The sequence below is a fragment of the Eriocheir sinensis genome, chromosome 37 (genome assembly GCF_024679095.1).
Source record: "Eriocheir sinensis breed Jianghai 21 chromosome 37, ASM2467909v1, whole genome shotgun sequence".
Lineage (NCBI taxonomy): Eukaryota > Metazoa > Arthropoda > Malacostraca > Decapoda > Varunidae > Eriocheir > Eriocheir sinensis.
In genome coordinates this window covers 7,598,863-7,619,070 of record NC_066545.1, presented here as the reverse complement: position 1 = coordinate 7,619,070, position 20,208 = coordinate 7,598,863, and the positions used below count along the sequence as shown (strand labels likewise).

The 20,208-nt window shown below is 41.5% G+C and overlaps 1 protein-coding gene across 3 annotated transcripts in view; it reads left to right on the top strand.

Annotated features, from left to right (window-relative positions):
* LOC127008152 (DNA-directed RNA polymerases I, II, and III subunit RPABC3-like) overlaps positions 1-20,208 on the top strand; it is a 69,592-nt gene that overhangs the window by 21,328 nt on the left and 28,056 nt on the right. For all 3 annotated transcript variants that reach the window (XM_050879808.1, XM_050879807.1, XM_050879809.1), the window contains exon 2: positions 19,810-19,893. In XM_050879808.1, the coding sequence (XP_050735765.1) occupies positions 19,845-19,893 (49 nt within the window). In that variant the 5' untranslated portion in view covers positions 19,810-19,844. The remainder of the gene's footprint in view (positions 1-19,809; positions 19,894-20,208) is intronic.

The following is a 20,208-nucleotide window of genomic DNA, read 5'->3' as shown; positions in this document are numbered from 1 at the left end:
CAAAGAACAAGAAAACAGAAAAAAAGGAGATACAAAAAAAGATAAACGAGCAACAAGGAAAAAAAAATAAGGAATGTAAAGAATGATAAGCAACAAGGGAAAAAATATAAGAAAACAAACAAGGAAATATGAACGCCAGCAACATAATATTCAAGTTAAAAATAAATACATTCCTCGTCATGAGTTACAGAAAGATCGTAATGGAGAGAAAAAGAGGTGATAGAGGGAGAGACGGGACTGATTAGGAAAAAGATATGAAAGAAACCAAAGGGAAGGAAGGAGAAGAAAAGAAATGAAAACGGTCAAGGAAAGATAAGAAATTGGGGACAGTGAGTTAATGGAGAAATAAACAGGAAAATGGGAACGTTCCAGGGAAAGGAAGAGGAGAGAAGAAAGGGGAACGATGAAGGAAGAGAAGGGGAAGAAAATAAAAGGAAACAGTAATGGAAAAGAAGAGAAGAACATAAATGGGAAGGAAAGAGAAGGGAAGAGAAGAAAGGGGAACGGTGAGGGAAGAGAAAGGGGAAGAAAATGAAATGGGAACAGTAATGGAAAAGAAGGAAATAGAAAATAAATGGGAAGGGAAGAGAAGAAAGGGGAAACGATGAGGGAAGAGAAAGGGGAAGAAAATGAAAAGGAACAGTAATGGAAAAGAAGGGAATAGAAAATAAATGGGAAGGGAAGAGAAGAAAGGGGAAACGATGAGGGAAGAGAAGGGAAATAAAATAAAAGGGAACAGTAATAGAAAAGAAGGAAATAGAAAATAAATGGGAGGGGAAGGGAAGAGAAGAAAGGAGAATGATGAGGGAAGAGAAGGGAAATAAAATAAAAGGGAACTAATGGAAAAGAAGGGAAGAAAATAAATGTGACGGGAAGGGAAGAGGAGAGAAGAAAGGGGAAACGGTGAAGGAAGAGAAATGGGAAATAAAATAAAATGAAAAGAAAATACGGAAAAAAATAGATGGGAAGGGAAGGGAAGAAAATGGAAACTGTCAAGGAAAGGAAGGGAACCGAAGGGGAAAGATAAGAAAACAAAAGTGCAGAAATAACGGATTACGATGACGACAGATAAAGAAGAGAAATAAGGGAAGGGAAAGGAAGGAGGCGGCAAGGTCGATGACGCAACAGAAGCCGAGTGGGATTAAGAAAAAAAGGGGAAAGGAATGAAAGAAAATAAAAAACCACACGTAAGAGATTAAAACGGATATTAAAGGGAGGGAAGAGATTTACAGCAGGAAGGTCTGCGATGTAACAGGAATCAGCAGGGATGGGGAGGGAAGAAAAAAGGTCATACGCAAAATGAATTGGAATAGGTTAGAAAGGAATAAGAGGGAGGAAGGTCAGTGATGTAACTTGTAATAGGAATCAGCAGGAATGGGGAGGGAAGAAAATGGGAGGTCATACGTAATGGGAATTGGAATAGGCTTAGAGAGAAAGGAATAGGAAGGAGAAAGGTCAGTGATGTAACAAATGTAATAGGAATCAGCAGGAATGGGGAGGGAAGAAAATGGGAGGTCATACGTAATAGGAATTGGAATAGGCTTAGAGAGAAAGGAATAGGAAGGAGAAAGGTCAGTGATGTAACTTGTAATAGGAATCAGCAGGGTTGGGAAGGGAAGGAAATTGGAGGTCACACGTATTAGGAATTGGAATAGGCTTAGAGAGAAAGGAATAGGAAGGAGAAAGGTCAGTGATGTAACTTGTAATAGGAATCAGCAGGGTTGGGAAGGGAAGGAAATTGGAGGTCATACGTATTAGGAATTGGAGCTTAGAGAGAAAGGAATAGGAAGGAGAAAGGTCAGTGATGTAACTTGTTATAGGAATCAGCAGGGTTGGGAAGGGAAGGAAATTGGAGGTCATACGTAAAAGGAATTGGAATAGGAAGGAGGGAATGGGAATAAGGAGGAAGAGGAAGGGAAAGGAAGAAAACAGAACATATGCAACAGATTAAAAATAAGAACAGGTAAGAAGGGAAAGAAAAAGGGAAAGAGGAAAGGAGGAGGAAGCTCAGTGAGGGAACAAATGAGATAATAGGAGAAATATGAAATAGGAAAGGAAGAAAATAGAACATACTCAAGAGAACAGAAATAGGAACAGGTAAAAAGGAAAAGGTAGAGGAGGTAGAGGAAAAATGATATAAAAGGAATAAAGAAGAATACAAAGGGAAAGGAAGAAGATAGGAATAGGAACAGGAAACAAGAGAATCGAAAAGGAAGAGAGAGGTCAGCGAGGTAACAAATGACGCAACAGGAATATGGAATGGGAGGAGAGGAAAGAGGGAAATGACGGTGCAGGAAAAGGGAATGGGTTACGAGAGAGAGAGAGAGAGAGAGAGAGAGAGAGAGAGAGAGAGAGAGTAGAGGGGGAGGAAAAGGGAGGTGGAGGTAAGGGTCGCTGACGTATAGCCTAGTGTAGATGACGCAAGAAGGGAGGAAATAGGGAGGGAGGGAGGGAAGGGAGGAAAAGAGGTTATGACGCAACGAGGTAAATGTTATCCAATAAGGGAGAAAGTGAATGAAAAAAATGTAAAAAAAAGGTGAAGGATAAGCCATTAAGCTGCCTTAGAATATCGATAAAGAGAGAGAGAGAGAGAGAGAGAGAGAGAAAGGACAACGACGCAGTAACGCCCCCCCTTCCCTTTCCCTGCCTCTCTTTCACTCTCCCTCCTCTCCACCAGGCTCGTCCCCGCGGCACGTGTGTATGTGTGGCGGAGAGAGAGAGAGAGAGAGAGAGAGTAGCGCCCCCCGCAACACGCGCCTGCCTTCTGAAGCACCCACGCCCCGCCCTCTCTCTCTCTCTCTCTCTCAAACCTGCGCATCCCCTCTTCCTCCCTTCATCTCCCCCTTCTTTACCCTTCTTTTTTTTCTCCCGTATCGCCAAGTAAACAAAAAAAGTAAATAAAAATAAACAAGAAAAAATAAAGCAATAGCCGTGTAAGTCCCTCGCTCCTCACATTCTTTCTTCGTGCACATTTTTGTTCATGCTTCTCCCTCATAATCTGTGACGTGTGTGTGTGTGTGTGTGTGTGTGTGTGTGTGTGTGTGTGTGTGTGTTTTGCCGTGTTTTTGTGTTGCTTCTTGGCACTCTGGCACACACACACACACACACACACACACACACACACACACACCTTTGCTTTGTTTCGATGAGAGAGAGAGAGAGAGAGAGAGAGAGAGAGAGAGAGAGAGAGAGAGAGAGAGAGAGAGAAGCAAGCAAGGTGACTGCCTGACGCCCCTTGCTGCGTCTCTCTCTCTCTCTCCCATTCGTACTCCCACCTGTCCCATCGTACCTCTTGACCCCTCGCGTTTTACCTTTTCATTCACTCCCCTCTCTCTCTCTCTCTCTCCCCTCTCTCCCTCTCTCCCCTCTCTCCCTTCCTCTCACTCTCCCTATTCTTGGTCCCCTCACCCTCTCCCCTCACGCTATCCCCTCTCCCCTCCATTCTTTATCTTCTCACTCCCTATTCTTGCTCCCTTCACCCTTTTCCCTCTCCCTCTTCCTTGTCTGTCTCCCCTCACCCTTTCCCCTTACCCTCTCTCTCCCCTCACCTTCCTCCTATTCTCTCCCTTTCCCTTCCCCTCTTTCTCCATATTCTTGCTCCCCTCAACCTTTTCTTTCACCCCTTCTCCCCTCGTCCTCTCTCTTTCTCTTCCCCTCACTCCCTATCCTTTCCCTCTTCACCCACTGCCTTCCTGTCTCCCCTCTCCTTCCCCTCAGTCTCTCTTCCCCTCACTCCCTTCCTTGCCTTCCCCTCACTCCCTGTTGATCCCCTCACCGCCCGTTCTCCCCTCACCCTTTCCCTTCCCTTATCCATACTCCCCTTGCCTTTTTCCCTCTTTTCCCCCTTTATCCTAGGTTTTCATTCACTGTCTTTGCTTCTCTTTCCTTTCCCTTTCTTTCATTTCACTCTCCCTTTCTTTTCTTTCACTTTTTATTCTTCTCTCTCCCTTCATCTTCACTTTCTCCCCTCCCCTCCACTTTTTACCCATCTCTGTCCCTTTATCTTCACTTCCTCCCTTCCCCTCCACTTTTTCCTCTTTCTCTTTGTCTCTTATTGTCCTCGTTCATTACTCTTATTCCCTTTACTCTCTCTCCCCTCTTTCCTTTAACTTTCCCTCTACTTCCTTCTTCTTTTCCCCTCTTCCCCTTTTATTCTACCTTTTCGTATTTCTATCTTCTTTCACTAGCATGCTACCCCTTACTTTTTCCTCTCTTTCTTTTCTTTCTCTCCCCTTATTTTCCTCCTTTCCCCTTACCTAATCCCCCTTTCTCCCCTTAATCTCACCCTCTCCTCATCCCCTTTCACTTTCCTTTCTCTCCTCTGTTCCCTCATCATCACGTTCCCTCTTCTCCCCTCTTTCCTTTCACTCTCTTCCTTCCCTCCTTCAGCTTTTTACACACGCTCCTTTCCCCTCATCCTCTTCCCCTCTCCCTCTTCTCCTCTCTTCCTCTCGCTTCCCTCTCTTGTTTCTCAGTACTAATGAAGGTAGAGGGACGGGGGGAGAGGGAAGGGAGGGAAGTGGAGGAATACAGGTGAACAGTTTATGTATATTGCAGGTTAATTGGTGGTATGGAGAGGTGGAGAGGTGATTAGAGACGTTTCAACTCTCTCTCTCTCTCTCTCTCTCTCTCTCTCTCTCTCTCTCTCTCTCTCTCTCTCTCTCTCTCTCTCTCTCTCTCTCTCTCTCTCTCATATAAGTTGATTTTCATGACAAAGAATTTTCGCTCTTAAAATCAAGGTACGTTTTGTGTTGCATATTAGAGAGAGAGAGAGAGAGAGAGAGAGAGAGAGAGAGAGAGAGAGAGAGAGAGAGAGAGAGAGGCGGGGGGGTACATCGCTCGGCTCTCGTTACCTGTCTTGTCTTGTGTTAATTAATTGTTTTTACTACCTGTTGATATTCCTTTTATGACGGTCCGCCTTTACAGAGTGTATCATAAATAAATACTTCAATGAATTATCAAGCATGTAATGACTGATACCTAATATTTACACCAATTAATATATTTTGCCATCATTAAATACTACTACTACTACTACTACTACTACTACTGGTTGTTATTGTAGGTATTCTTATAGGTAGATGGATGGGATATTGATAACCAGGTAGAGTGTTTTATTGATAGGTGTGAGAGAGAGAGAGAGAGAGAGAGAGAGAGAGAGAGAGAGAGCAAAGCCGGCTGAAGTGATGATACTTGAGATTCTGATGATCGGATTCAGCCCAGTCATCGGTGTTTTTTACAGGTTTCTCTCTCTCTCTCTCTCTCTCTCTCTCTCTCTCTCTCTCTCACACACACACACACACACACACACACACACACACACACATCAATAAAGCAACATTTTACCCGCCTATCATTAACTTACTAACAAAGAAAGTAGTAGTAGTAGTAGTAGTAGTAGTGGCAATAGTAACAGAGATGACAGTTTCTTTTAAGTTGTAGCTATTTGCCTTCATCTTAAATATCGGTAATCAGAGTTTGTAGGTCAATAATTATGTAATCGTATGAATATAAGTGTTACCTGCCTCCACACAGCTGGGCGGGATTAACGAAGTGTCACTAAACGAGGTCAGGTGTAGCAGCGAAAGAAATTAATGCGAGAAGAAATACTGGAAAAAGAAGTAAATGCGAGAAATACTGCAAAAAGAAATAAATGCGAGAAGAAATACTGCAAAAAAAAAAAGCGAAATACTGAAGAAAAAAATGCGAGAAATGCTGCAAAAAGAAATAAATGCGAGAAGAAATACTGCAAAAAAAAAGCGAAATACTGAAGAAAAAAATGCGAGAAATGCTGCAAAAAGAAATAAATGCGAAAAGAAATACTGAAAAAAAAATGCGAAATACTGAAAAAAAATACGAGAAATACTGAAAAAAGAAATAAATGCGAGAAGAAATACTGAAAAAAAAAAAATGGCTATAAAGTACGTCGAGATGAATGAATAAACTAATGAATACAAACTTGAACCGGTTTTCTGTCGCGCCATTATTTTCTGGGGAAACTTTGCTACACAGTCTCGGCGCAGGACTTGGCACGATATATTTAAAAAGAAAAGGGAGAAAATACAAAGTTCAGTAATTAGCACGAAAAATATATATACACCAAGAAAATTTCCCCCTTAATTAACTTTCACTTTTTTTTCTTTTCGTTTCACTGTTCCTGATACGTCGTGATGATAATGTGTTTCATGATAATAAGACTTAAAATTAATACCCGGTAGAAGTATAAGCGCGTGTCGAGTATGAGAAAGTGTGCTGACTCACCCTTCTTGGTTAGTGACGTAAGGGCTTTTTTTCATTAGCGGGCTTTTATTTTATTTATTTTTTTATTTATTTATTTTTTGAGTTGCTGCCTTTACTGTAAAAAAAAGGGAGGGGGGGAGAAAAGGTAACCAAGCTAACGTTCTAAGGGAGTTTTTTTTTTTTTGTGTGTGTGTGTGGGTAGGGGGCAGTTTTTAGGATTTATTTATTTATTTATTTATTTATTTATTTATTTATTCTTTACTCCACCTGTCTTTTTCTTTGTCCTTTGTGCCTTTTTATTATTTTTGTTTTTGTGTCGCTCGCTTCCACATTCTTCTTTCTTATATATATACATAACTACCTGATTTTCTTTCGTCATTTGTAGATTTTATTTTTATTTTTTTATTCCACTTGTTTTCGTGTCGAACTTTTATCCCTCATTCTTTTTCTCACCTTCGTATATTTTCTGCTCAATCTTCTTCCTCTTACCTACCTATTATTTCCACTCATTCATCTTCCTCTTGCTTACTTAGGCCTATTCTTTCTACTTATTCTTCTTCCTCTTCTCTACCTCCCTTTTCCATTCATTTTTCTTCCTCTTACCCACTTATCCTTTCTACTTATTTTCTTCCTCTTCTCTACCTCCCTTTTCCACTCATTCATCTTCCTATTGCTTACTTATCCTTTCTACTTCTTCTTCTTCCTCTTCTCTACCTCCCTTTTCCATTATTTTTCTTCCTCTTACCCACTTATCCTTTCTACTTCTTCCTCTTCTCTACCTCCCTTTTCCATTATTTTTCTTCCTCTTACCCACTTATCCTTTCTACTTCTTCCTCTTCTCTACCTCCCTTTTCCACTCATTCATCTTCCTATTGCTTACTTATCCTTTCTATTTCTTCTTCTTCCTCTTCTCTACCTCTCTTTTCCACTCACTTTTCTTCAGTTCATCTATCTATCCTTTCCACCCATTTTTCTTCATCTCACCTACCTTCTATTCCACTCATAATTTCTCTTTCCTACCTTTCTTTGTTTATTTTGTTATTCGTAGCTTTTCATTCCACTTATTTTCGTCTCATACTTCTTCAGTCATTCTTCTTCCTCTTACCTACCTGTTCTTTCCTCTCATTCCTCTACCAGTCAACCTCTTTACCTTCCTGCGTACCTTTACCCGATCTTGCACGTGGGCAGAGGGTCATTTACCTTACCTGTCGTTTTCTGCACTATTACCTGTCGTTGTACCTGGGACGAGGGGACACACCTGTTTTACGCGGGTGTGTTGCGTCGACTATGTGTGTGTGTGTGTGTGTGTGTGTGTTTATTTATTTTTTAGTGTATACGAGTTGTGTTTCAAGGTGGGAGGGGCGGAGGGTGAGGGGAGGGAGGCGAGGTAAGACATTGATCTGTATTTCCCCCTGTGTGTATGTGTGTGTGTGTGTGTGTGTGTGTGTGTGTGTGTGTGTGTGTGGAGCTGCCTCGTACAGGCCTACCGGCCTCTTGCAGACTCCTGCGTTCTTATGTTCTTATGTTCTTATGTGTGTGTGTGTGTGTGTGTGTGTGTTAAAGATTATAAGGGAATTGCTAGCGATGATTGTACATTTTTCTTGTTATGTAACCTTCTCTCTCTCTCTCTCTCTCTCTCTCTCTCTCTCTCTCTCTCTCTCTCTCTCTCTCTCTCTCTCTCTCTCTCTCTCTCTCTCTCTCTCTCTCTCTCTCTCTCTCTCTCTCATCGTATTTCTCACAAGTGAAGGACAGGTGTGTGTGTGTGTGTGTGTGTGTGTGTGTGTGTGTGTGTGTGTGTGTGTGTGTGCCCCCGTCAGAGTCAGATGTGTGTGTATGTTGAAGCTCAATGTACCAGTCACTGTAAATGCTGGAGTGTGTGCGTCATTATGTGTGTGTGTGTGTGTGTGTGTGTGTGTGTGTGTGTGTGTGTGTGTGTGTGTAAAGGGGAAAATGGTGAGCATGTTGGTATTCATAATTGTGCCTTATTTTTAACTCTCTCTCTCTCTCTCTCTCTCTCAGATCCCCTTTTAATCTTTTCCTCCCTCAATTTGTAGTTAGGAAAGTTATTTAACCTTTTGGACTCGAATAGAATGGTAAAAAACGGAGAGAGAGAGAGAGAGAGAGAGAGAGAGAGAGAGAGAGAGAGAGAGAGAGAGAGAGAGAGAGAGAGAGAGAGAGAGAGAGAGAGAGAAATGCACAATCTTAAGGTCTAACCAGTGACCTTAACTCCTTAATCTCCTAGTGCCTTCACCTTTTCCCTCCTCCCCCTCTTCCCCTCATCTCCCCAAATCCTTCCCCTCCTCCTCCTCCTCCTCCTCCACCTCCTCTCTCTTCCCCTCTTCTCTCTCCTTTACTGTTCAGCAATGCTCTCCCTCCCTTCACCTGTTCTAATTTCCTTCTCTCCTCCTCCTCCTCCTATCGTTTGCTCTTTCTCCTTCCTTTTTCCTCCTTTCTCTCCTTTCCTTTCTTTTTTCTCCTTTCCTTCCTTCCTTTCTTCCTGCCCTCCTTCCTTTCTTCCTTCCTTCCCACGTAAACCACAAAATCCTGCCTGGTGTTTGTGCTACCTGATGAGAAGGAGGAGGAGGAGAAGAAAGAGGAAGAGGAGGAGGAGGAGGAGGAGGAGGAGGTGATTATGTAGATAGTGTCTGTCATTATGGTGTACTTATTGTTGTTGTTTGATGATTGTGGTGATGGTGAAGATGATGATGATGATGATGATGATGATGATGATAAGGAGGAGGAGGAGTAATCACTTTTTCAATTATACTGAGAGTGAAATGTGATGATGATGATGATGATGGTGGTGTTGGCGGTGTTGTTCGTGAAGTTAGGACTGATGCATGGTGAAGGAGCAGAATATGGTGGTGGTGGTTGTGATGGTAGCGATGGTGATGTTAGGGGTTGTGGTGGTGAGGAGGTGGGCAAGTATTAGTGGTGGTAGTGGTGATGTTGGAGGTGGTGACAATGGTGGTGGTAGTGATAGTAATGATGATGATGCAAGAAGTGGTGATGATGCAGGTGGTGATGGTGGAAGAGATGATGATGATGGTGAGTAATGAGGAGGAGATAGGCAGATAATAGTGAAGGTTTGGTTGTGATTATGATGAAAGTAGTGGTAGGGGTGGTAGTGATGGTGATGCAAGTAGTGGTAGGGGTGGTAGTGATGGTGATGCAAGTGGTGGTGGTGGTAGTGTTGGTTGTGGTAATGGTGATGATGCAAGTAGTGGTGGTGGGGGGGGAGGGGGGCTTCCTCTGACGTCACGTGTATCACCTATAATGACGTCACTCACCTGGTTCATGCCTCTCCTTACGAAAATAGATCCTCCTCCTCCTCTTCCTCCTCCTTACCTCATATTTTCCTTCATTCATCCCTTCTTCCACCTCCATTGTTCCTGTCTTTTTTTTTTTTATAATAATAAACGTTCTTTTTCATGTCTTCCTGTCTTTGTTCTTCTCTCTGTTTATTTCCTTATACGGTCATTTCTTTTTTATTCGTTATTTTGATTAATTATTCGTGTTCTAATTGTCTTGGTTTTTTTTTCTTTCGTTCTCTTAATTTTCTTGCATTCTTTCGTTTTTATTGTACTCATATTTATTATCCGTGTTCTCATTCTCTTGTTTTTTTTCTTTCTCAATTTTCTCGCTTTCTTTCGTTTACATCATTTTTATTTTCATCTTTTTTTATTTCTATTTATTTATCATTTTCCTTCCGTCTTACGCTTGCCAAAAATTTCACCTTCACTCCTCCGACCTGTCTTTCTCTCTCTTCTCTCTTCCCCTTTCTCTTCTTCACTTTCATTTTTACCCTCTCCACTTTCCCCTCGCATCCGCTTCACCTCTCCACTCGGCCTCACTTTCCCTCCCTTCCTCCTTCCACTCTCCACTGTGCTTTTCCTCTTCTTACCTCCTCCACCTCTTCCACTCCTCCTCCTCTTCCATCTCCCCTTTGACCTCTTTCGTTTGACTTTATTACGTTCCTTAATCTCCCATCCTTTACCTATTCCTCTTTATCCATTTTCTTTAACACATCTTCATTTCTTCCTCTCCATTCATCCCTTTTCCCTCTTTCGTCACCTGCCTTACCCTTTCCCTTCTTTACCCCTCCCATCATTTATCTTTCTCCCATCTATCATCTTTTTTTTTTCTCTCTCCTAACCATACTTAGTTCATCTCCCATTAACTCGCATATTTGAATTGCCTTCCCTCCCCCTTCCCCTCTCCCTCCCCTTCCCCCATCTCCCCTCCCCTTCCACCCCTGCACATCCTCCTACTTGCCAACTACGCACATCTCCTCTCCCTGTCAACTCTGAGGAAGGGGAGAGCTGAAGAAATGGAGGGAAACAGAAGGAAAAGGGAGGAGTTAAGGAGAGGGAAGAAAAATGGAAGGGGAACAGAAGGGGAAAGGTAGTGGTGAAGAGAAAGGGGAGGAGAACAAAAGGGGAACGGAAAGGGGAGGAAGAAAGGAAGGAAAGGGAGGAAAAGAAGGGGAGTAGGAGAAGGAAGGGAAAGGGGAAGAGTTAAGGAAAGGGAAGATAGGGGGATGTGGGAGAGGTAGAAGGGGAAGAGAGAAGATAAAGGGAAAGAGGAAATAAAATGACAAGGAGTGACGGAAAGGGAAAAGGAAAGCGGGAGAAAAGGAGGGAACAGGAGGGGAGAGGGGAAGAGAAAGAGAATAAGGGAGGGGGAGAAGGGTGGAGAGAGAGAGAGAGAGAGAGAGAGAGAGAGAGAGAGAGAGAGAGAGAGAGAGAGAGAGAGAGAGAGAGAGAGAGAGAGAGAGAGAGAAGAAGGAATATGCCAGGTGTCATGGTGGCAATGTATCTGCTTTTGTCTAGTTAGTTAAGCGAAGCAAACCTTTATATGTAGTGGTGGTGGTGGGGGTAGGGGTATGGTTGTGACAGTGGTGGTGGTGGTGGTAGGGGCCTGGTAGTGACAGTGGTGGTGGTGGTGGGGGTATGGTGTTGGTGGGATGGGGGGTGGGGGGGGTAGGGGTATGGTAGTGACAGTGGTGGTGGTGGTGTAGGTAGGGGTGTTATGGTGCTGGTGGTGTTGGGGGTAGGAGTGATGGTGATAGTGGTGTTTTTTTTCATCCTTATTACTATTATTATTATTATTAGCTGGGCCTTTTTCTCTCGTTTTCTTTATAACCTCGCAGTTTCATTATCCATCATCTTTATTTTCATCTTTTCCCCTATGCAATCCTTCTGCTCCTTTTCCTCTTTTTATTTATTTTTACAACAAAGGAGACAGCTCAAGGGCACAAAAAAAGGAAACAGTAATAAAAAAAAGCCCGCTTCTCGCTGCTCCTAAAAAATAAAAAGAATCAAAAGAGGTGGCCGAAAGAGAGGTCAGTTTCAGGAGGAGAGGTGTCCTTAAGTGGCACAGGAGAAACCACATGCCCTATAGATACCTTCACTTGTCCAAATACGTGTTCTGAGGCGGATCTCCTCCCAGCCCTTTCCGGCACCCGCGGGAAACACTCGACAAAGACAAGCGGGTTTTTACGTAGGGCCACCCGGAGACGTTGGTTCATTCCGCTTTTTATTTTTAGCTCGCCATCGTAAAGTCAGTTCAGTCAGTCAGCAAGCCCTAAATCGTTTGTTCACTTCGTTTTTCTATCTTTAATTCGCCATTGTTCAGTCAGTTCAGTCAGTCAGTAAGCCCTAAGTTAATGGTTCACTCCGTTTTTCTATCTTTAATTCGCCATTGTTCAGTCAGTTCAGTCAGTCAGTAAGCCCTAAGTTAATGGTTCACTCCGTTTTTCTATCTTTAATTTGCCATCGTTAAGTCAGTTCAGTCAGTCAGCGCTCCCCAAGTCACTGATTCACTCCGTTATCATCATAAATTCGCCATCGTTAAGTCAGTTCAGTCAGTCAGCAAGCCCCAAGTTACTGTATCACTCCGTTTTCTATCTTTAATTCGCCATTGTTAAGTCAGTTCAGTCAATCAGCGCGCCCCAGGTCACTGATTCACTCCGTTTTCTTCATTAATTCGCCATCGGTCAGTCAGTTTTCATCGGACGTTTCCCAAAATTCAACGGGTCCTTGCTTACTCCATGCCACACTTTCCCACCAAGTTTCATGAGAATTGGGCGTGTAGTTTTTTTTCCGTAAATCAAATAAGAAATAGACAAACCAAACCCAAAATCTAACCTTAGCTTGTCAGAAGTTATAATAATAGTGTTTGCTGCCGCTGCTGAGCTACTGTTTGTTATAATATTATCGCTAACATCGGAGGTCACGCGTGGGTGGAGTCTCTCTCTCTCTCTCTCTCTCTCTCTCTCTCTCTCTCCATTTTCTATTTAAATTTTAACTGATGTCTAATTAATTACATTCCGTAGATGACGTGCGCCGTGTGTGCGTGTGTGTGTGTGTGTGTGTGTGTGTGTGTGTGTGTGTGTGTGTGTGTGTGTGTGTGTGTGTGTGTGTGTGTGTGTGTGTGTAGACTTAATAGTTAGGCCGTGTGGGTGTATATATTTTGTCATGCAAGAGTTCATTGACCCCCCTCTCTCTCTCTCTCTCTCTCTCTCTCTCTCTCTCTCTCTCTCTCTCTCTCTCTCTCTCTCTCTCTCTCTCTCTCTCTCTCTCTCTCTCTCTCTCTCTCTCGTAATTAGGTCCAAGCCGTGCCTGAAATCAGATAGCGAAGCGTTTAATTCACCTGCTGATTCACCTGTCCTGTCCTGCCTTGCCGACTTCCTGACTGACTAACTGATTGACTGACTGAAGGACTGAGGGCTGGCTAACTGGCTTCTTGATGTGTTTATTTAAATATGGACATATTGAGTGACTGACTAAGTAACTTCCCGACTGATTAATTGACTGACTAACTGAGCTGTCGTAAATGTTTAATAATATATGAACTGTTTGATTGAATGATTGACTTATTAAATGACTGACATGCAAACTAGATGACTGAGTAATTAACAAACTTCTTGATTAGAGCTGTCGTAAATGTTTAATAATATATGAACTGTTTGATTGAATGATTGACTTATTAAATGACTGACATGCAAACTAGATGATTGACTAATTAACAAACTTCTTGATTAGTGAACTAGCTAATTAACTACGTGGTTATTAAGATACGAGGTGACAAATTAAATGACTGACTGACTGACTGACTAACTGACCATTATCCTTACAAGTGATTAGAAGCAATTACATACTGTTTACCTAAATGGTCGAGTTTAATTAACTGACTGATTAATTTCTGATATGATTACCTGCTTGACCTGACTGACTAATTGACTGACTAACCGACCGAGTGACTGGCAATAATATTCATATCATTCAGGTCAATCCGTTTCACTTTCGAAATTGATTGCCTGACCGACTTACTGACAGAATGACTTGTTGACTGACTGACACGCTTTAAATGCATGACCGTTGCCCTATATCTTCCAGCTGACTGACTGACTGGAGGGAGAAGGAGGAAGGGAGATAAAGGGGGAGGGGTGGGGGGTGGAGAACGAGGGGGGAAGCTTCAGCAAACCAGGTCACACAGTGTTTCTCTCTCTCTCTCTCTCTCTCTCTCTCTCTCTCTCTCTCTCTCTCTCTCTCTCTCTCTCTCTGTCTCTCTCTTACATATATAAGGAGAGAGAGAGAGAGAGAGAGAGAGAGAGAGAGAGAGAGAGAGAGAGAGAGAGAGAGAGAATTCGTGGAAGCACAGGCCAATGAACTCTTTCCCCCTACCTTATAGAACAGAGGTGAGAGAGAGAGGGGAGGTAGAGGGGAAAGGCCAGAGGGAGAGAGGGGAAGGAAGAGAGAGAGAGAGAGAGAGAGAGAGAGAGAGAGAGAGAGAGAGAGAGAGAGAGAGAGAGAGAGAGAGAGAAGGTGGGGAGGGGAAGGGGGGAGGGGGGAGCAGCTGGTTCTGTGCCGTCCAGTTTTTGTCGCTATCCATGACGGGAAGTAAACAAGTCCAGGAGAGGAAAATAAAAGGAACGGAAAATAAGAAGAAAACGGATGGATTTATAGAGAGAGAGAGGAAAGGAGAGTCAGATAGAGAGGAAAAATAGGACTGTAAAAAGTAAGAAGGAAACTAATGAGGAGAGAAAAAAAAAGTATGTCAGATAAAGAGGAAATAAATAGGACGGAAAATAAGAAGGGAACGAATGAAGGGAATGAGAGAAAGAGATAGAGAGACTCCGAAAATACGTGTTTGTGGGAAAATAAAGAAAACGAAAGAAAGAAGGAAGCAAATACAGAGAGAGAGAGAGAGAGAGAGAGAGAGAGAGAGAGAGAGAGAGAGAGAGAGAGAGAGAGAGAGAGAGAGAGAGAGAGTCAAGGGAAATACAGTTAAAGGGAAGTATGAAAAATAAACAATAGGAGTAAAAATAAGGAAGCGAAGAGAGAGAGAGAGAGAGAGAGAGAGAGAGAGAGAGAGAGAGAGAGAGAGAGAGAGAGAGAGAGAGAGAGAGAGAGAGAGAGAGAGTCAACGGAAATATAGTTAAAGGGAAGTATGAAATGTAAACAATAGGGGTAAAAATAAGGAAGCGAAGAGAGAGAGAGAGAGTCACGGGAAATACAGTTAAAGGGAAGTATGAAAATAAACAATAGGAGTAAATATAAGGAAGCGAAGAGAGAGAGAGAGAGAGAGACGGGAAATACCGTTAAAGCAATGTAAGAAAAGCAACAAGAGTAAAAATAAGGAAGCGGAGAGAGAGAGAGAGAGAGAGAGAGAGAGAGAGAGAGAGAGAGAGAGAGAGAGAGAGAGAGAGAGAGAGAGAGAGAGAGAGAGGCACGAAGTATACCGGTTATAGGATACCAAGAGAAAAAGAAAAAAAAGATGCCCAATAAATGCGGAAGTCAGTAAGAAGAGAAGGAGGAGGAGGAGGAGGAGGAGGTAGATGAAGGAGCAATAGGAGGAGGAGGAGGAGGAGGATTTGCAGTAACACGTGACCTCACAATCCACGTGGCGCACACCTGATGATGCTTGTTGAGTGGCCGCCCTGTGGAGGTGGAATAAGCTCGGTCAATGGCCCCGTGCTGGAGAGAAAATTATTGGACACGTTTTGGCTTTTTGTGGCTGTTTTCGCTTTCTTAACAGGGTGACTATACCAAGAGAGAGAGAGAGAGAGAGAGAGAGAGAGAGAGAGAGAGAGAGAGAGAGAGAGAGAGTGTCAATGATTCTCTTAAATGACACACACACCTGATGTTTATTTATGAGCTGCTAATTGGAGACATGTGTGCTACCTAATACGAGCGGTGATTTCGGTGGTGGTGGAAATAAAGGTGATAAACTCTAGGGGGTCACTCATTCATCTTTCATTCAGTCTTCTAAAAACTTTCTTATTCTCAAACTTTAATAATTTTTGTAGAGCTTTTAGAGGTCAGTTCCCAATTTTTTTTTAGTATACTTCTACTCTACAATATATCAGTCAGCCAGTCAATCAGCTGGCTAGTCATCAAATTAGTCAGTCAGGCAAACAAGCATTCCATATCTATATTAACGTCAATTAGCCAGTTAGACCTCGTTTTGTAATTATGGGTGTTGTAAGTGCGGAAACTAATTATATCAGTTTCTTATTCTACTCTACAATAGACTACACATTGGCCTCGTTTAGTTTAGTTATGGGTGTTGTAAGTGCGGAAACCAATTATATTTATTCTACTCTACAATAGACTACACATTGGCCTCGTTTAGTTTAGTTATGGGTGTTGTAAGTGCGGAAACCAATTATATTTATTCTACTCTACAATAGACTACGTATAGGCCTCGTTTAGTGTAGTTATGGGTGTTTTCAGTGCGGAAACCAATTATCAGTTTCTTAGTCTACTCTACAATAGATTACGTATAGGCCTCGTTTAGTTTAGTTATGGGTGTTTTCAGTGCGGAAACCAATTATCAGTTTCTTTTTCAACTCTACAATAGATTACATATAGGCCTCGTTTAGTTTAGTTATGGGTGTTTTCAGTGCGGAAACCAATTATCAGTTTCTTATTCTACTCTACAATAGATTACGTATAGGCCTCGTTTAGTTTAGTTATGGGTGTTGTAAGTGCGGAAACCAATTATCAGTTTATTATTCTACTCTACAATAGATTACATATAGGCCTCGTTTAGATTAGTTATGGGTGTTGTAAGTGCGGAAACCAATTATCAGTTTCTTATTCTACTCTACAATAGATTACATATAGGCCTCGTTTAGTTTAGTTATGGGTGTTGTAAGTGCGGAAACCAATGATCAGTTTCTTTTTCAACTCTACAATAGATTACATATAGGCCTCGTTTAGTGTAGTTATGGGTGTTGTAAGTGCGGAAACCAATGATCAGTTTCTTTTTCAACTCTACAATAGATTACGTATAGGCCTCTTGTAGCTTTGTTACGGGTTTTCTTAGTGATCAAACCAATCAGCTTCTTTTTTTTTTTCTTTTTTTTTTTTTACATCATATTGTAGAAATGCCTTGTTTAGCGTAGTTCTGGTCGTTAGCTTCCCATATCACTACCAAGCACTGTGTAACGAGCTTTTATATAGTGTCTGCTTCTTCATCACTACCAACCTACCATACTTACACTACCACTGTGTAAGGAGGTTTATTATAGTCTCCGGTGCCTCGTAGAAATCGTAACAAGCTTAAGTTCTTTGATTTCGACACTGACGAAGCCATTAAGTTGAACTGCGGTACTTTAACTGACTTTTCACTTTTAACTTGCTCTTTTAGTCACTTTTTTTTATAGTCTGCAACAATCTTTTATTCGTTCTATTATATATTTGTTAACTCATTCTTGTAGTCACTTTCATATTTGTCTCGTTCATTAATTCTTTTTTTTATACCTTTTCATATATTAGCAATCCATTGTTTTTACTTTGTTTTATATTAGCAATCTTTTGTTTTCTTCTTTTTTTACTTTTTAAACTGGCAATCTTTTTTCTCGTTCTTTATATTTTTATTTTTTTATTTCGCTGACTAACTTTTCATTCCATCTTTCATTTATCGTCTTTTGGTTCTACTGTCAAGGTGTGTGTGTGTGTGTGTGTGTGTGTGTGTGTGTGTGTGTGTGTGTGTTAACCTACAATAACAACAAAATAACAGGCTTCGTACCTTTGAATTACCTTGTGCAGATTCACGCGTCATGCAAGAACCAAAAAAAGAAAAGAAAAACACTTGACTTTACTTTTTCATTTCCCGGTTCTTTTCTTCTCACCTTGACCTTTCATCACGCTAAGGTCAGTTTAATGCCACCTCATGAAGACTTGCTGAATACCTACCTGTGCCGCCCGTGTCAAGGTGGGGGGAGAGAGAGAGAGAGAGAGAGAGAGAGAGAGAGAGAGAGAGAGAGAGAGAGAGAGAGAGTTAGTTTTCGTTTCTTTGTGAATTTTTTTTTTTTTTTTTTTTTTTTTTGTCATTCATGTCTATTTATTTTTCTTTCTCTGCGTCTCTCACAATCTAATTCTTTCTCTGTCGATCTATCTATTTATCTATCTATTTTTATGTGGAGAGAGAGAGAGAGAGAGAGAGAGAGAGAGAGAGAGAGAGAGAGAGAGTGGGATTTCCTCTTTAGTTTCTTGATCGGCGTTTTATTTCTTTATATATTTTTTTGTGTGTGTCTTTTATGAGAGGAAATAAATTGGTGGGAATATCAGGTCTATCTATCTACCTATCTATCTATTTATCTATTTATTCTGTCTACCTATCTACCAATCTACTTATACCAATCCACTTACCTACCTGTCTACCTACCTACTAACCTATGAATCTGTGTTTGCATGTATGTGTTTGTGTGTGTGTGTGTGTGAAGAGAGAGAGAGAGAGAGAGAGAGAGAGAGAGAGAGCGTTAACAGCCTGCTTGATCCAATTTGCCTCCTCCCTCAGATGGCGTAATTTAGCGCTAATGAACAGCCCCAGTGACGCAAAATCCAATGCAATGCTTCACTCAGCGAACATTATAACTCCTCTCTAATGGGGCCCTGAACTGAGCATTATGTGTTTACCTATTATTATTACTCACTATCTATCTCTCTATCTATCTATCCACGCAAACACACAAAGATAAAAGACAGAAAGACGAAGAAATAAATAGTTAGAGAGACATAAGGTAAACTAAAGAGGAAATACTAATTATCTATATCTATCTACTTATTTATCTATGCACGCAAATACACAAAGATAGAGACCAAGAAATATATACGTAGTTGGACTTAAGATAAAGAAACTATAGAAGAAATCCCAATCTATCTATCTATTCTCATACATTATTTAGCAATTTTATATATGGGTTTGTGTTGCTCCTTAAAATAGCAGAGTCATCCATTTTCTGCTCAGGTGTGATGGATCGTTTTCTGTCCTGCTGCTTCAAAGGCTAACTAAATGCAAACGGGTCAGGAAAAGGGGGGTGGGAGTGAGGAGAGAGAGAGAGAGAGAGTAAAAAAAAAAAAAAGTCGCGCACACCGATTCTAATTTCCATGTGCATCCGTGAAGGGCCATGTGTGTGTGTGTGTGTGTGTGTGTATGTACGGAATAGATTTTCGCCCCTGACATTTCGAATCCCGCTCGTTCGTTCACGTTTGTTCACTCGCTCGCTTGCGGTTCGGTTTTGGTTGGAGTCGGCTTTGAATTCGAAAGGTTCACGGGTTCACGATTATTTCAGGTCCGAACATGACCCCTTTTTTTTAACCTGAGATTTTTTTTCTGACATTCAGCATGATTCAGGTATTTTATCTTATTTATAATTGCACTTTTGAGGTAGGTTTATTGTCTTATGATGTGTTCTACGTATTCAATTCATGTGTTGGCTATCTGTGTGTGTATTAAATTTAAACATCGTGTAGGCAGGTTTAATAATAATTATAATAATAATAATGCGTATTTTCTAGCAGTTTCCCGTTGTTTATCATTATCACGTCTCCTCTGATTTATCGCATTTACTCTTTCTTTGTTTTATTCACCTGTCACTTCAATTTATTCACTTCACACCATTTCGTCATTGTCTTCATTTGCTAGATAAGGAACAACAATTATGATTCATCTTCTAAATGAGAAAAAAATGTATTACGTCGAGGTATATAATCTTGTTTTGCTATAGTCCGCCTGTCGCTTCATCTCGTTTTCCTTTCCCTGTCTCGTCCCCTCACTGCACTGCTCGCCTTGAAAACTTACCGGGAATAGAATCGACCAGCCCGTCCTTCGTTTGGCTTAGTTTCCGATGAGTTCTCTTCGTTTTCTCTGTGTCAGGTGCAGTGAGGGGCTTCGTGTTCGTTTTCTCTGGTTTCTGAGTGAGAGGAGGGGTGGTGGCTGGTCGGGGGAGGGGGAGGAAAGGTTTGATGGGGGAATTCACTTATGGTTTCATTTAGGAAGAAAGGAAACTGAAGGGAAAATTTCAAAGTGCTTCTCAGGTGTGAATGGCACGGTTGTAACACTCTTTTATTCTACTATTGCGAATGATCCTCAGCCAATTTTTTTCTTTGCCCAATTCATCACCTTTTCTATAGTAGACGTGTGGTGTGTAGCTGCCTTACGCGTATTTTTTGTATATTTTTTTTTCTTTTGTCTTTTTTGCCGTTGAGCTGCTTACTTTGCTCTAAAAATAAATTAACAAGGTATTTTTCTAACTTTTTTCTTTTCTTTTTACAGTCTCGCGTCTGCACTGCGAGAGCGAGTCCTTCAAGATGGACCTCATTCTTGATATCAACTCCATGATATACCCGATGGACTTTGGTGAGTACACACACGTCCATACATAAAAGTACTGTAGAGTAGACACTTGGAGGAAGCTTCTTGGGTATACCTTTGACCTATTAGAACACTAACATAAGACAAAGAGACGGAAAGACGGAAAGGCGGCTATCCCGGAGTGGACTAATGGCTGAAGTATAAACACACCGAATTGATATACGTAATCAGGATAGACAAGTAAAGGGTTTAATTAACATACACAAAACAAAGGTAGACACAGGTAGTGAAGGTTCATATGATATACACACAATATAGACACATGGACGGGATTATGCAACCCTTAAACCCTTGTTCGTA